This window comes from Carcharodon carcharias, chromosome 7 (genome assembly GCF_017639515.1).
Source record: "Carcharodon carcharias isolate sCarCar2 chromosome 7, sCarCar2.pri, whole genome shotgun sequence".
Taxonomy (NCBI): Eukaryota; Metazoa; Chordata; class Chondrichthyes; order Lamniformes; family Lamnidae; genus Carcharodon; species Carcharodon carcharias.
The window spans coordinates 67,103,603-67,121,690 of NC_054473.1; the positions used below are offsets into that span (position 1 = coordinate 67,103,603).

The window sequence follows — 18,088 nt, forward strand, 5'->3', positions numbered from 1 at the left end:
TCTTTATCTCTTTTAATCTAATCTTTATTTTGCTTTCTGTACCTGACATTGAATTCGATATTCCAATTCGCACTTCCTGATTCAGACTCTGTGCTACTCATGAAATATTCTTTAATCTGATTGGCTAAGGAGATACACAGGCGCTTGCCCTGGTCACACAGATCCCACATGCTCTGTAGAGGGCGCTGTGCTTTTAGGATAGAGACTGGGAAAGTGCAAGTTGGATTAATGGTTGGTGTCAGACTGAAGTCTGGTCAATGTATATTAAACTGAAGTCTTGTCTGCCACCCTTTTCAAAGGCATTGCGATATCTGAGCATCCAAGAACCATCCTAAAAGCAATGAGTTCTTTGATTTCTGTCATCCAAAACCAGATTAACTATTCTTTTAATTTTCTGTGCACTATGTACAAGTTGACTGCTATGCTTGTCTAAAAATAATTCCCACACTTAAAAAACGAACTTGACATGAAATAGTTTTGAGATACACAGAGAAATATGATAGAGCGCTATAAATTTTTTTCAACCAATTGCCAATGTGCAGATCTATCAAGCTATTTCCAAACTTCTCTTTCAAGACCATTACCAAAAACTGTGTTATTTAAGAAGAAAAATGGAAAAACAGACGTGAAATGAATAGATCTCAGTGCTGCAAATAAATGAATAAGTTAGGAGTAGCAGTTTGTAAGAAGATAAGGGATAACTCTTGTACAGGCAATCCGGTTAGAAAGAGATTGGAGGTTTATGAGTACATACAAAAATAATGGTGTTGCATGGCACATTGGAAGTTCCTGAGACGCTGGAGCCATGGAGATGTTATGCCAATAGAGGGATGCATAATAGATGGTGGATTCAAAGGGTTCGGGAATTCTATTTGATTTATGGTTGGTGGGAGGCATGTAACTATCACAAGAGATTAAATGGATTGTATGCAGCCCATGCTAATCCATTCATTCACAAGAACAATGTGGGCGAGAAGCTGCTGCTGGAAGCTGCTTTCTGCGCACGCCTACTACTCCCCAGGGGCCGCAGGAGCGGGCGCCGGGCCGCGCAGGCGCAGTGCCGCCCACCGACGCACTTGTTCAGGGAGGGCGAGCGGCGCAGGCGCAGTGAGGCCTCTGGGGGAGGGGAGAAGGAAGAGGAGGAGAAGGAGAAGATGGTGTTGATGGCGGAGGGGGAGCTTCGCTGAGCGGCAGCTTCGGCTCGACATGGGCAACGAGAACAGCTTGGAGACCGGCGAGCTGGAGCCCATCTCCGCGCCGGCTGCAACGCCACTGAAAACGGCCGCGGCCCCGAATGGAGCGCCCGGGGGACGGGTAGCGGCAGCCGGCAGGTGAGCGAAGTCCAGATCCCGGGCGGGTGGACGGATAGGGACAGGCAGGGGCCGGGGGAGACACTCCGAGTGGCCAATCCCCGGTGCCACCATGGTGACCTGAGCTGACCGAGCAGCCCGGGGGTCAGGAGCAAGCACAGGAACTGGGGCTCTGGGGCTCGGCTTGGTAGCAGGAAGCCGAGTCCAAGAGGGCAGGTTTGCAATTGCACTCACCAGTGCAACCTGATTTTTATATTTATAAAGAGTGCTGTCAAGTAAGCGGGGACTTGAGGCACACTAATGTTTGCTGCTCCTCAAATCGTGTCTCCCACTTGAAATGCGGCGCAGAAAGGTTCTGCCTGGATAGCAGACGAGACTTGCCCCCAGGTTTGATGCACACACAATCCCCGAGTGCCCATAAACCGCACACGCATCGTTAATAATCAGGGGCGAGCAGGAAAGGGCAGCGGGATTGAGCGGGAAGGAGGTAAATTCTCAGAGCACGCTGGTTAATTATTTAAAAAATGCCAGCGGGTTCAGAAAGGGAGGGCATTGCAGCACCGCATGCATGTTGAATGAAATGCAACAGGAAGCTGTCAGCCAGCAGGGAAGCAAAAGGATGGGAGGAGAGGTGCACAAATAATCAACTAGGAAACAGGACCGAGAAGCAGACCAAGTCAACAGTGAGACGGTGAGCAGACTTACGCTGCAGTCTCTTGTAGAATAAAACGGATCAGCATTTGTTCTAGGTCTTCTGATTAAGTGCAAGAGACGTGTTTGGGTTGGTAGCGATCTATGTTGGATTATAAACTTTTTAAAATGCAATGTGATAGGGGCTGAAGACAACGTTTCAAAATGTTATGTAAGAGAGATGCCAGTGACGAACCTACCAAGTGTGGCTGAAAATCATATCTTGAAGGTTGTTCCGTTCCTTTTACGCACCGGTGATAGAGTAATGAAAGTCTCACAGCACAAGAGTGCAAGTTTGAAGAGGCACAGAACCCCTAGTACCAATGTATCTAGGAAACTCGTGTAACAGCTCTTGCTAAGCAGCAAGAATGCTCGAGTATCGGCGTCAGAAGTAGCTGTCCATTCAGAACCACTGACCCCCGATGAGAACACGGTGTTAATAGTTAACTTTTTGCTGCTCCTTATCAAACTAATCAAAAATCGGCAGATCTTTCTGTAATTTCTTCATATTCACATTTTGTTCAGCCAACAATCGTTCAAATTTTAATTTTTAGACGTCTTGCTGAATGATGGCTTTGTCTTAAAATTGTAAGAGCTACAAATTGAAATGGGCAGATTTGTTTGAGGTCGCTGCTATTCCTATCAGAGACCGGAAGAACTATGCTTGGAGGCAGGGTGGATGAAGAATTGGGCCAAGCTGATTTTCATTGACAGCTGTTTCTGTGTTACATATGTTGGGCTGGTTAGTTGAAGCAACCGTGATCGAAAATAATTGCTTCACTGCTCGGTTGAATGCAGCCAGGCGGAACGTTTGTGTGCAAAATGCTTATGGGTTAAAATATGAAGAGAAATGGGTTTCTTTGCCAACAGCGCTCAGTAATTGGAATTGTTCCTTCCGATATATCTGTCGATTCATATTGTATTTATGATCATTAATTTCTTTAATACATCCCGCATCATTATGTTACAGAGGTCCGTATGAGCACACTCTGATCGCTTGTTACCAGTTGTTGTCAGCACTATATCCTCAAGCAACATGCGCCTCTTTAGGAGCTGTCTCTTTCAATACTGTTCTATAAAAGCACTTTGTTTCCCTGTATGGTGCTGAAGTGCTGCACGCTTCGCTAATGGGAGCTGTCTATTTCAGAACCACGTGTGTGTTTTAATCAGCCAAGCACCTATGTATGTGTATCAGCGGTGCTCTCTGTTTCAGCAGCGCCTCTCCTGCATGAGAATAAAGCCACTGAAGCTGTAGGTTTGAGGGTTTAGTGTTGGTGTTAGGTGGGAGCTTTCAGTTCTGCATGCATGTCTGTGATCGACCTGAACATCTGTCCAAGCCAGTCTAATCTCCCCGCGCTCGGAGGATGGACTTTGGGCGCTGTCCATTTCAGCACTATTTTCTTAACAAGCGTGCAGCTTCTGCAGTTTTCAGAATTCATGTACGTTATTGCGATTAAAATTTCTTATCAGCTAATATCGTACAATTTTTTAATGAAAAATAATTTAAACTTTGGATTTCGTGACTCCGCCAGTATCACTTAAAAATCAAATACTGAAACTAAAGCTTGTCTGACGTTTGTGTAGTGTAGATCAGATTCATTCATTACAAATGAGTGTGGAATGTAGAGTTATATCAGAAATAATAGATGTAATTCTACCTAACAGTCCAGCCATAATTTGACAGGGCCCCCTTCAACGCTGATATAGGGCAAGTGTACTGTTGTTGCCCTATTCTGCAGTGAAATTACTATATTAAGTCTGGTATTTGCTACTATTGCCATTTTTAAATATATTTTGGTTATAACTTTTTTTTAGAATGGTCTTGAATGCTTGCATCTGACGGCTGCAACATGAACATGCCAACCTGCATGTAAAAGTAACAGTAGATGGGACATGGCGGGAAGATGAGTATGTCAGAACTGTATTATTTAAGTATGCTTGAAATAGTGTATAATGGCAAATACATGTAGCTTTTATCAATGTTGTTTGTGACCCTTTAGTGATTGCAGCTACTTTTGGCTTGTTGAAGGCATTCTCCTGGTAACTTGAATAATTTACTGCATTCCAATCCAATAGATTTACACACTGCAAATGGCGAAAAACTGGATCTGTTGGAGTTGCAGCACAATTTATAAATGAACTCAAGTTTAAGCAATTAATAAACAACTTTCAAATAATTTAATAATTGCACTGGAAAGATTAACATTTATCTTGATTAGCTAGATTCTAGGTACAGAATTTTGTACGTTTTCTTTCAGTAAAATTTGGTTTTAAATTTCAGTGTCTAGAAGTGGCAAATTTTACTTTTTAAAGCATGCATCACTTTGTGGAAAATGCACTTCAGATTGCAAATGTGCATCTTCATTGTTTAGGAAGGAGCCTATTAGTATAGCAACAGGGATGTGGTGAAGAAAGTGAGGAACCTCTCTTTTGTACACTGCAATAATTCCATTTTTTTCTTGAAAAGGATGGAATCTGGTTTAAATTGAAAGAAAATACTTGACTTGCAGTATTTCTCTGTTTTGTGCTGGATAGGGGAAGACAGATTGCAGCAGAAGTTGAAATGCTATCCACCACATTTCTACTTGGCAGCATTATACTTCACTGTACAAAATCAATAATTATACAAAATATGGACTATATATTTTAATAATATGTAATTGAGAAATTAAGATGGACAATTTAGATACAAAAAGATTGAAATAAACATTTTATTCAAAAATAGTGCAGCAGACTTATTCTACATTAGCATTGCTCTGTATTTTTCCCAAATTTCTAGCCTCGTATGCAGGTGTTCGCATATAGTGCTTGGGTGTCAGCTCCACAGGCAGTGATGGCCATCTGGTAATTCAGCCAAGTGACTGTTTTTCATTAGTGTCAGCAGGTTATTTGGTTGAGGACATATCACAGCAGAGTTTTTTATCCTTTGACTTCTTGCCCAAGAACACTTAAACAGCTTGCTCCTTCTCCAGGTAAGACGACTACATGCACCAAAGAGCAGGCAGTGAACTTGCAAGTTTTCTAGTTTATATCCAAGAATACCACTCTCCTATTGAGTTATATTAACCTTTTTGATATAAAACAAAATGCTCTTGTAGTAACTGTGCTGTTGGAATTGAAGTGATATAAACTACATGCAAGTTTGGCAAATAACAGATTTAGATGAATATGCACTGAATATTCTAGTTGTGTTAGTGAGATGCAAACATTCACAGCTGCAACATTTTCAACAGCATTTTCCAAGAAGGTGATTCATCACCACCTTCTCAAGGACAGTTAGGGATGGTAATTGAGGTTGCAGGTTTGAGAGGTGAGGTGTTGTTGAAGGAGCCTTGGCAAGTTGCTGCAGTGCATCTTGTAATAGTACATGTTCTAGCCATGGTGCACTGGTGGTTGAGGGAGTGAAAGTTTGTTTAAAGTGATGGATGGGGTGCGCATCAACCAGTTTGTATTGTCCTGGATGGTGTTGAACTTTGAGTGTTGTTGGAGCTGCATTCATCCAGGCAAGTGGAGAGTATTCCATTGCACTCCTGACTTGTGCCTTATAGATGGCGGGGAGGTTTGGGGAGTCGGGAGGTGCATTATGTGGCACGGAATTCCCAGTCTCTGACCTCTTGTAGCCAGAGCATTTATTGGCTGGTCCAGTTAGCTCTCTGGTCAGTGTGACCTCCAGCATATTGATGACGGGTGATTCAACAAAGCTAATGCCATTGAATGTGAAGTGGAGATTGTTAGACTTTCTCTTGCTGGAGATGGTTATTCCTTGGTATTTAGGTAGCAAATAATAATTGGGCCACATATCAGCCAAAGTATGAATGTTGTCCACCTCTTGTTGTATGCAGGCATCACCTGCTTCATTTTCTAAGGAGTTAAGAATGGGTCTGAATACAGTGTAATTATCAAACGTCCCCACCTCTTACCTTATGGTGGAAGGAAAGCCATTAATAAAACTGCTGAACGTGGTTGGGCCTAGGATGTCACTTTCAGGACCTCCTGTAGTAATGTCCTGAGGCTGAGACAATTGTCACCAAAATCTACAACTATCTTCCTTTTGTGTCAGATATGACTCCAGCCAGTGGACAGTTCTTCCCACAATTCCCCCTAACTTGCAGTTTCACTTGGGCTCTGAGAATCGTAGAATGATTACAGCACAGAAGGAGGTCATTTGGTCCGTTGTGCCTGAGAAGGCTGTCTTCGTAAGCAATTCACCTGGTGCCACTCCCGTAACCCTGTAATTTTTTACTTTTCAGATAATAATCCAATTCTCTTTTGAAAGCCATGATTGAATCTGCCCCTTGAGCAGTGCATTCCAGATCCTAACCACCACCTGCAATTTTTATTTTCTTTCATTGGATTTGGGCATCACTAGTAAGGCCAAAATTTGTTGACTTTGAGAAAGTAGTGGTGAGCCACTGCCTTGAACCGCAGCAGTCCACCTCATGCAGGTGCACTCGTAGTGCTGTTTAAAAAATGTCTTTCCTCATGTCGCTATTACTACTTTTGCTAATCCGTTTAAATCTGTGTCCTCAATTCTTGTTCCTTCTGCTATCGGGAACAGTTTTTCCCTTTCTACACATTCCCCATGATTTCGAATGCCTCTATCAAGTCTCCACTCAACCTTCTCTTCTCCAAGGAGAACAGCTCTAGCTTCTCTAATCTATCTATGTAACTGAATTTTCTAATTCCTGGAATCATTCTCATGAATCTTTTCTTGAAGTGTACTGTCCAGAATTGGATGCAGTACTCCAGTTAAGGCCAAATGAATGTTTTATACAGGTTCATCATAACTTCCTTGCTTTTGAACTGTGTTCCTATTTATAAGGCTTCGGATCCTTTGCTTTTTTTAAACTGCGCTCTCAACCTATCCTGCAATCTTCATTGATTTGTGCACATATATCCCCAGGTCCCTGTGTTCCTGCACCTTCTTTAGAATCATACCCTTGGTTTTAATTGCCACTGCCTGTTCTTCCTACCAAAATCAATCACTTCACACTTCTTTAATGCCACACTGGTCATATGCTTCCTTAATGTCAAGAGCGGTCACTCTAACCTCACTTCTTGAATTTAGTTCTTCCATGTTTGGACCTAGGCTATAATGAGGTCTGCTGCTGTATGATCCTCATGGAACCCAAACTGAGCACTGTTGAGCATATTATTGATGAGTGAGTGCAACTTGATAGCACTGTCAACAACAGTGAAGGTTGTTGCAAACATTTCAGTCTTGTCTTGGCATTCACTTGCTGGGCTTTGCCATTTTTGAGGAAGGGCATGTTCATTTTTTGGGCAGAAGGACAAATGTACATTTTAATAGAAATTAATTTTGTAAACTTTTAAACATGGCCACTATTTGTGCTGGAATCACCATTTACACCCAAAGAGGAATTAATTCCGTCAGCATTCCTTGTTTCATGTGATTTGAATGCTGTAAAATGGAAGCAGTCTGCTGGATACTTAGGAAATGGAGCACATTATTCAGTTGGAAAATGTTCAGTAGAAGAAATTGTTTTTGACTATCTTGAGACATGAAAGCTTGGGAGATTGCAGATTGTTCAAAATGGGAAAATATTTGGTAGTCAATAATTGGTTTGACGTCATAGACACCACATACCTTTTAATCTTTTCATATATTCTAAAATTATAAATGCTATTCCTAAAATGCATTAGCTAATTCTAATTCTGGGGGTTATCATTGAACAGAAAGTGAACTGGACTAGCCATGTAAATACTGTGGCAACAAGGGCAGGAGAGAAGCTCGGAATCCTGCGAGGAATAACTCACTTCCTGACTCCCCAAAGCCTGTCCACCATCTACAAGGCTCAAATCAGGATGATTGCAGCTCCCACAGCACTCAATAAAATTGACACCATCCAGGACAAAGCAGCCTGCTTGATTGGCATCCCATCCACAAACATTCACTCCCTCCATCACTGATGCACAGTCGCAGCAGTGTGTACCATCTACAAGATGCACTGCAGGATTCACCAAGGCTCCTTCGACAGCACCTTCCAAACCCATGACCACTACTGTCCAGAAGAACAAGGGCAACAGATAGATGGAAACACAACTACCTGGAAGTTTCCCTTCAAGTCATTCACCATCTTGCCTTGGAAATATATCGCTGTTCCTTAACTGTCACTGGGTCAAAATCCTGGATCTCCCTTCTTAACAGCACTGTGGGTGTACCTACACCACATGGACTGCAACTGTTCAAGAAGGTACCTCACCACCACCTCCTCAAGGGCAACTAGGGATGCTGGCCCAGCAAGCAAAGCCCACATCCTATGAATAAATTTTAAAAAAACATTTTATCTAAGCTTTCCTGATCCTTCTGTCAAACAGCAACCAATGAGAGTTTTGAAATTTTCCTAGAGTTCCTTCTACCAACATGTAGATTCACAGAATTGGTACAACACAGGAGGAGGCCATTGGCCCATTGTGTCTGCACTGGCTCTCTGAATGAGCAATTCACCTGGTGCCATCCCCCCGCCGTGTCCCGGTAACACTGCATATTTTTTCCTTTTCAGATAATATCTAAATGCCTTTTGACTGCCTCAATTAAACCTGCCTCCATCACACTTTCGGGCAATGCGTTCCGGACCTCACGCGTGAAAATGTTTTTCCTCATGTTGCTTTGCCAATTACTTTAATTCTGTGCCCTCTCATTCTTGATCGTTTCATGAGTAGGAACAGTTTTGCCCTATCTACTCTGTCCTGACTCATGATTTTGAATACCTCTATCAAATCTTCTCTCAGCCTTACCTTCTTCAAGAAGAACTGCCCCAACTTCTCCAATCTATCTTCATAAGTGAAGTTCCTTATCCCTAGAACCATTCTCATGAACATTTTCTGCACTCTCTATAATGTCTTCATATCCTTCCTAAAGTGTGGTGTTCAGAACTGTACAAATGGAGCAAAGATGAGGGGTCTAAATTAGAGATTAGTTGGAAAGGAGATTCAAATCTGAAATGGAGAGTTGGTTCACACCTTCTTTTCTGTTCAATTTTTTTTCTGGAGTAGGTCTTCCAGAGCTGGTTGTTTTTAATTGTTACATATTTATAGTTTTCATGTGCTCATGATTTCTTCGTTTTGTTTAAAAATTGAAAGTTGATGAGTTGAACAGCAAATTAGGAATCATGATTTTGGTAACCCAAAGGTTGAAGGTACAAGCACAACACTAAAATGTACGTCATTAGTAAATAGATTTTAAAATCAATCGTCAGAACTGTCTACACTCTCATTTGATCAACACAGAAATCAACCCATGCCCAAATCTTTATTTAATATTTAACTTATGAGAGCACAGCAGAAGTAAAGCTAATATACTGCTTAATCCATCAACTGTGCCTTTGCCATTGTTCCAAGATTCTATTATTCTAATGCTCTTATTGCCGGTCTAAACTTGAGCTCTGTCTTAAAACTGTGCTCCTGTATCCTAACTTGCACTGTTCTGTTTAGCCATTACATCATGTTCACTGACCAATGTTAGCTCCAAATTCCACAGCACCTCAACTTAAAAGTTCTCAGCCTCATGTTCAGATCCCTCCATGGCCTTGCCCCCTCCCTATCTGCAAGCTTCTCTAGCCCTACTGTACTCCAAGATCTCTTCATTCTTCTAATTTTGGTCTCTTATGCATTGCTGATTTTCATTGCTCCATCATTGGTAGCCATTCCTTCAGCTGTCGAGGCCCAATATGCTGGAATTCTCCCTCTAAATCTCTGTGCTTCTCTACATCTCATCTCATCACTTCAGGTTACTCCTTAAAATTTATTTTATTGGTTAAGCTTTTGACCACCTAGCCTGATATCTCCTGTGGAGTGCCTTTGGGTAATTTTACTGTTAAACGCACTGTGGAAATGCAAGTTATTGTTCATAAAGATCAACGTTTGTGTATATTTATGAAGTGCACACTGGTTGAGTGGTTTGACTCATAATTGTTTATATTTGAAACATGTGCAACTTAAGATGGTTTAATTAGAAGAAAAATCATTTATTCCCTGGAGTTAGCTATCTTTATTAATCATGCTGTCTGCTTTATGAGTACAAACTAGGAGCCTGTTCATTCAAATATATTCTTAACTGACCTTAACCATAACATGAGGAGCTGCCAATATGAAGAGAGAGAAAAATCAGCTTGGATCATTTTTGTTGTCCAGTGATTATTGCTGAGAAGCGTTCTCATGTGCATGTTGGATGAGGATGAAATTAGACTCAGTTGTGATGCCTCTCGGAGCTGAATTGTTTGCCTGAGCTCAGTGTGTAGACTTGCGTATGAAGTTACATACTTTCCTCCCCACACATGCTGTAGCATAAATCAAGCTGGCCTGTGAACTCAGCAGTCCTCTTATTGAGCCACGTAGATAAGGTACTGAGATCTTTGGAGCTGTACCCTACTATGCATTTGCTATCTTGAAAAAAGGGAAAGTGATTTCCAGTGAAGCAGCACTTCACTGTTGAAATGTGACATTTTCTAGCTTATTGTTTGCACAGAGAGTGTAAACAGAAGTGCATAAGTCATGTCTTTTTTTCCCCTGAAACCTAAATATTACCTCCTGCTGGTGAAAAGGTGTATCTATTTTGTCACTTCTGTGAAGAGATGGGTAGAATAATTCTGGGCTTTTACGGCTTGAGCTGCAAGATTCCAATTGAGTGAGTTGCTGATAGATGGTAAGATGGTGTGTTTTACTGAAATTGGCAGTTATGTTGTGTGTTCTGATATAACTGAGGTTGCCTGAGGATTGTGCTGAATGTACTGTTTTTTTTAAATTAAGTGGATTAACTGCAAAGTTAATTACGTTAGCTAGCTTGTGTTTAGATTGTGGAAGTTTTGAGAGCTGAGTGAGCCATTGTATGAATAAAATAAGTTTATGCTAACAAAGCTCTTAGTGCTTAGGTGGCTTGTTGAGATATTTATGGTGAGAAAGGAAGGAAATGTGCTTCGATTGAAAGGGATTCAATGCTCAGACAGAGTAGGTCAGCATTTTCAAGACCAGGTAATAAAACAAGAATTGGATACCTGTATATTAAATCTAGAGAACCATAAAAATTAGGAGTATATTAATGGCAGGATCTGAAGCTGGCCCAGTGATTTGTGTGGCATGTCTGCTTTAGAATATCATAAATCTGTAAAGTATTTTTGCAAGGAGTCTACATGCATGAAGTGTTCAGTTGTGACACTGATATGAGACAGGATAGGGAAAAGATACTAAGGGGTATAAATTTTCAGTCTTGTATACCACTGTGCAAAGTTGAGGAACTAAAGACTTTAACTAGAATGGAGGGACAGCCTTGTCAGAAACTTGGGTTCAGCCAGGGTGAGACTGCTTGGCTGTTAGATTTTCAGGAAAGGTACATAAGGATAATTGAGGAGGGGCTGTTGAGCCCAAGATATGGGAGATCTTATTGATGGTGCTTAAATAGACTCTGGGTTGAATTAGAAATAATAGATGAGTTGAACGATATTGGGAATATATTATGGAACTTATTCATGCAAAAGAAATTGAGGGTGCGATTCATTGACAATTTAGACAGCATTTGGAGTAGTAAGCGTATTTGGGTAGGTCATCCTAAATTAGACAAGGATAAGACAAATAATTATTGTTAAAATGGAGAGGGGTTCTTAAAAATATTTTCAAGTTTGTTTGTTTCTTAATTAGTAAGCTGTGTGTTTGATAGTGCAAGAACTGAAGCAGATAATTTTATTGGGGATTAAGGAAATGGCAGAGACATTAAATGAATACTTAGTGTCTGTTCTTCACATGAGAAGATGCAAAAAAAAAATCCAGAAGCAATGGGGAACCAAGGGTTTATTGAAAATGAGGTACTTAAGTATGTTAATATCAGGAAATAAATGGTACTGGGGAAATCATGAACTAAGTGGCAACAAGTTCCCTGGACCAGATGACCTGCATACTAGGGTTTTAAAAGAAGTGGCTACTGAAAGTGGATGTATTGGTTTTGATCTTTTAGAATTCTCTAAATCCTAAAAATGGCCTCTGTGGATTGGAAGGTAGCAAATGTAACATTTCTATTCAAGAAAGGAGGAAGAGAGTAAACACAACTACGGGCAAGTTAACCTGACATCAGGAGTAGGGAAAATGTTAGAATCATGATAACAATGCACTTAGAAAAGCATAATATGAATAGGCAGAGGCAACTTGGATTTGTGGAATGGAAATCATCTTGTCAAATCTGTTAGAGTTTTGAGATTGTTATTAATAGATGTATAAAAGAGGACTAGTGAATGTAATGCATTTGGATTTGCAGAAAGCATTCAATCAGAAAGCACAAGTCGTATTACAGAAATTTGGGGCATGTGGGCTCTGATGAAAGGACATAGACCTGAAATGTTATCTCTATTTCTTTCTCCACAGATGCTGCTCATCTGCTAAGTATTTCCAGCATTCTCTGTTTTCATTTCAGATTTTCAGCATCTGTAGTATTTTGATTTTGTATTCAGGTTTGTGGGATAGGGGTAATATATTAATATGGATTGAGGGTTGATTAATTGACAGGAAACTGAGAGTAGTGATAAATTGGTCAATTTCAGTTTGGCAGGCTGTAAGTAGTGGGGTACCACAAGTATCAATGTTTTGCCCTCAGGTATTAACAATGACTTAGATGAGGGAACTGAGCATTTTATTTCTTTGCTGATGATACAAAATTGGTGGGAAAGTAAACTGTGAGGAAAATGCAGAGGCTGCAAATGGACTTGGGTTAAATGAGTGGGCGAGAATGTAGTAAATGGAAGATATTTTGAAGAAATGTGAAGTTATTCACTTTGGTAGAAAAATAGAAAAACAGAATATATTATGAATGGTGAGAGAGTGGGAAATGGTGATATTCAGTGGGACCTAGATATCCTTTTACAAATCACAGGAAGTTAACATGTAAATACAGCAGGCAGTTGGGAAAGCAAATGCTATGTTGGCCTTTATTCCAAAGGGTTTGGATTTTTAAAAATTCATTGACGGGATGTGGGCTTCGCTGGCTGGGCCAGCATCTATTGCCCAACCCTAGCTGCCCTTGAGAAGGTGTTGGTGATCTGCCTTTTTGAACTGCTGCAGTCCGTGTGATGTAGGTACATCTGCAATGCTGTTAGGAAGTCATATCAGTATGGAAGTCATTGAGACCACACCTGAGGTAGTGAGTACAGTTTTAGTTCTTACCTAAGCAACAATATCCTTGCTTTAGAGGTGGAACAAAAGTTCACTATTCTGATTTCTGGGATGAGGGGATTGTGCAATGAGGAAAGATTGAGAAGAGTAGGCCTATATTCCACAAAGTTTAGAAGAATGAGAGATGATCTCACTGAAACATATAAAATTCTTCAGGAGCTTGATGGGGCAGGTGCTAGGAGGATGTTTCCCCTGCTAAGAGTCTAGAACCAGTGGTTAGGATTGAACTGAGAACTTTTTTGCACTCATAAGGTTGTGAAGCTTTGGAATTCTTTACCACATAGAGCTACGACTGTTCAGTCAGTAAATATATTCAAGTCAGAAATTAACAGATTCTTGGATAGTAACGGAATCGGGGATTTGGGGATAGTGCAGAAAGGTGTAGCTAAAATACAAGATCAGCCAGAATCTTGAATAGTGGAGCAAGCTCAACAGGCTGAATAGCATTCTCCTACTCCTATTTCTTATGTTCTTAGCACGTAAATGACTTGAAAGTAGGATATGTGGGACTTAGTGATTATTAGTTGGGTTCATACTCAAAATAAACAAAAATACAGGTATCAGGGGTAAAGCTATTTGTTTAGAAATTAGCTAATTTTAGAGGGATGTAAACACTCCTCATTCAGATTAATTGGTTGGTAAAATGGGAGGTCAAACACCAGCAATAGGAGATATATCATTTTGAGATTTTGATGCCTCTTTTTTACATGCATGCAAGTAATAAAAGGGGAAATCAAAGACAGAGATCCCATAGATAAGTGGGGAGTTGCAAACATAAGAGATTTGTGGGTTTTTTTAAAAGAAACGGAGACTAATAGAAAAAAAAAGGCATACAATGTATAGAAATGGAGCAGAGCAAGAGAATGAGGTGGCTAATATAGTATGAAAGAAAATTCAAGCAAGGTATAGCAAGGGCTTTTATCAGCCCATTAGAAGTAAAGGTATAGTCAAAAAACATGTGGGACCAGACCATTAGAGGAGAGACTTTCTCCTCTATAAAGAAGAATAGCATAGACACTTTTGAGTGTTTACAGATGATGAAAATGGTGCTGCTGGGTTTCTGAAGAGGATATGGAGAGGACCCATATGGAAAGGATGTGGAGAGATAATATTTAAAAGGATACTATTTGAAAACACGTTTGATGCAAAAAAAATAGAAAAGGCAACAGACCAAATGTTATGCATCTTGGAAAACTAAAGGAATTTGGAGAGGAGTGAATGGAGGAAATAATCAAAGTTTTCCAAAATAAGTTAAAGTTACAATAGTAGCAAAGGATTGGAGAAGAATATAACCTTGCCTACATTGTGGGAAAATTTCTATGGCCTATAATATTGGATGAATTAGGAAATACTTAGGAAGGTATGGGCTAATTGGGGGCAGTCAGCATGGTCATGTTTGAGTAATTTGATATTTTTTGAGTAAGTCAGTGTGAATAAGTAAGGGGGATGTATAATGCTTTGCCTTTTTTGGAAGGCTTCTGATAATGTACCAAATAAATAGCTTTTTAAGAACATGAATGTACATGGCCTTGAATGGAATGTAGCTGTCTGGGTAGATGGGCAGCTACTGACAGGAAACAAAGAATAGTACTAGATTTTTTTTGGATTGGTGGGATATTGTTTGTGCCCTACCCAGGGGTTTCTGCTTTGACTTCTGACTTTCATTTATATGAATGATTTGGATATAGGCATGAAGAATAACAATGTTTTTGCTGATCCAAATGTGGGGTTCATGGCAAACCAAAGAAACCAGGGGGAGATGCCGTTAGTTAAATGTCGAAAAAAAAATGAATTATGTTTTGGGATAAAGGGAAAAGAAAAGGAAGTATACTATTAGTGGCAAGATAAACAACAGTAGAAGAATAGAGTCATTTTGGAGATGCAGTGATTTCTCTCTTAAAAGGTTGGCAAAAACATAAAAAGAAAAATTGAAATTCTCGGTTTTAAACATTTAGGATAGTGGTAATGCCACCCGACGTGTTGGAAGGTTTCCTCAATGTGAAGATGGGGCGTTGTCTCCAGAAGGATTGTGAGGTGGTCACTCCTCCCAATACTGTCATGCGACAGATTGGTGAGGATGAGGACTTCTCCCTCTTGTTGTTTCCCTCCTGTAACAGGCCCAGTCCAGCAGCCACGTCCTTCAGAACTTGGCCAACTTGGTCAGTAGTGGTCCTATCAGTCACTCTTGATGATGGACATTGCCCTTGTCACCCTTGGTGATTCTTTGTTCATAGGTGGTAATGAGCAGGAGCTTTCTTTGTGGTGTTTGCTGTAATGCCTTGAGATTTCGTGGGGTCCGGAGTCAATGTTCAGGACTCCAGGGCGACCCACTTCCTACTGTGCTGCCACCCCTGGTGTGTTTGACCTACAAACATATGAACAAGGAGCAGGAGTAGACCATTCAGCCCCTCAAGCCTGCTCCGCCATTTAATAGGATCATGACTAATCCGATAGTAACCTGAAATCTGCATCCCGCCTACCCCCGATAACTTATCGCTCCCTTGCTTGCCAAGAATCTATCCACCTTTGCCTCAAAAATATTCAAAGACTCCTGCTTCCACCACCTTTTCAGGAAAAGAACTCCAAAGACTCACAACCCTCTCAATGAAAAACATTCACCTCAACTCTGTTTTAAATGGGCGCCCCTTTACTTTTAAACCGTGATCCCCTAGATCTGGATTCTCCCACAAGAGGAAACATCTTCTCCACTTCTACCCTGTCAAGAACCGTCAGGATCTTGTATGTTTTAATCAGGTCGCCTCTTACTTTTCTAAACTCCAGTAACTACAAGCCAAGCCTGTCCAACCTTTCCTGATAAGACAACCCACCCATTCCAGATATCAGTCTGGTAAACCTTCTCTGAACTGCTTCCAATGCATTTACATCCTTCCTTAAATAAGGTGACCAATGCTGAACACAGTATTCCAAATATGGTCTCACTAGTGCTCTGTGCAACTGAAGCATAACCTTCCTGTTTTTGTATTCAATTCCCCTCATAATAAATGATAGCATTCTATTAGCTTTCCTAATTACTTGCTGTATCCATGTAATAGCCTTTTGTGATTCATGTACTAGGACACCCAGATCCCTCTGCACCTCAGAGTTCTGCAATCTCTCACCATTTAGATAAAAGGCTTCTCTTTTATTCTTCCTGCCAAAATGGACAATTTCGCATTTTCCCACATTATACTCCATTTGCCAGATCTTTGCCCCCTCACTTAATCTATCTATATCTTTTTGAAGCCTCATTATGTCCTCTTCATAACTTGCTTTCCTATCTACCTTTATGCCATCAGTAAATTTGGCAACCATCCTATCCATTCCTTCATTTATATACATTGTAAACAGTTGAGATCCCAGCTCTGATCCCTGTAGCACACCACTTGTCACATCTTGCCAACCTAATAAGATCCATTTATGTCTACTCTCTGCTTCCTGTTAGCTAGCCAATCTTCTATCTATGCCAATACATTACCCCCAATGCCATGAGGTTTTATTTTCCACAAAAACCTTTGATGTGGCACTTTATCAAATGCCTTTTGGAAGTCTGAGTACAGTACATCAATCAATTCCCCTTTATCCTCTGCATATGTTGCTTCTTCAAAGAACTCCAATAAATTGGTTAAACGTGATTTCTCTTTCACAAAACTACTGGTGGGACATGATATACCCAGGGATGGTGATGGTGGTGTCTGGCATGTTTGGCTGTTGCTTGACTAGTCGGGTCAGCACTCCTGGATGGTAGTAGGGAGGACTTTGCCAACGGCTGGGTGCCGTCGTCATTTCTGGTGTTGGGGTTGATGCTGGGTGGCCTGTCCAATTTATTCCTTTTTGACCTTGTAGCATTCGGTACAACTGAGTGACTTGCTAGGCCATTTCAAAGGATGTTTCAGAGTTAACCATATTGTTTTGGGCCTAGGGTCACTTGTAGGCCAGACCAGGTAAGGATGGCAGATTTCCTTCCTTAAGCAACATTAGTGAACCAGGTCGGGTTTTTAATGATGATCACAAATGGTTTCATGTTCGCCATTACTGTGACTGGCTTTTAAAAAAATATCCAGATTAATTGATTGACCCTGTGTCCTCAGAATGTTAGCCTAAGCCTCTGCATTACTAGTCCAGTGACCTTACCACTATGTCACCACCTTACCCTAATTAGATATGAAAGGCTGAAATAAGTACTTAGCTTTAAAACTACACCATGTTTCATAGTATGTTTCTCATCAAAATATTAACTAGCTTTTTTTCTGCATGATAGTTGGCAAAGCGCAAGTACATGGTTAGCAGTTAAATACAAAGGAGTGGAAAACATTAAGCAATTGTTATAAATTTAAGTTGTATCTTGAGACTTTTAAGTAGAATTTCAGTGCATGGAAATCAAAAGTGTAACTTCTTCCATTGTGTACACCAGGTAGCCACGCTTTGGATTTTTATTCCTCTCGTGAAAGCAACAATTCATGTTGGGCATCATTCAATAAATGGTGATAATCCTAGTACTGTGTCAAAATAACTGCTCTGTGTGAACTCATTTTTATCCTTTGACTGTAGGAGAATCATAACTTAGGTCAGCCCTCTCCTTATTGATGCCATTCTTGAGATGGCCATTTACAGATGCATGACCAATACCTAGGAGATTCATTAAATACATTCACTCCTAGTCTGGGCTTTGGTGGAAACTTTCATCTGACATCACCACAAAAATTCAAACAGGAGTTACTGTTTAATAATTGCATGTGGGAATACTAGCTAATTTTGCCACCTACTGATATTGTCTTAACTTCACAGCAGCCAGAGATCAAAGCCAAGACTACCACCTGAGTCATGGTATAGTTGGATGCAGGTTTGCGTCCTTGACTGTTTAACATAAGCTCACAGTCTTGATGCTGATATTAGATGGAGACCAAGAGCAAGGT

At 40.6% G+C, this 18,088-nt stretch overlaps 1 protein-coding gene across 1 annotated transcript in view; it reads left to right on the forward strand.

Moving 5' to 3' along the window:
* Positions 1 to 1,171: 1,171 nt before the first annotated feature.
* Positions 1,172 to 18,088, forward strand: part of LOC121279999 (protein bassoon-like) — a 382,622-nt gene continuing 365,705 nt past the window's right edge. The window contains exon 1 of the mRNA XM_041191629.1: positions 1,172 to 1,331. Coding sequence (XP_041047563.1) covers positions 1,207 to 1,331 — 125 coding nt within the window. The 5' untranslated portion in view covers positions 1,172 to 1,206. The remainder of the gene's footprint in view (positions 1,332 to 18,088) is intronic.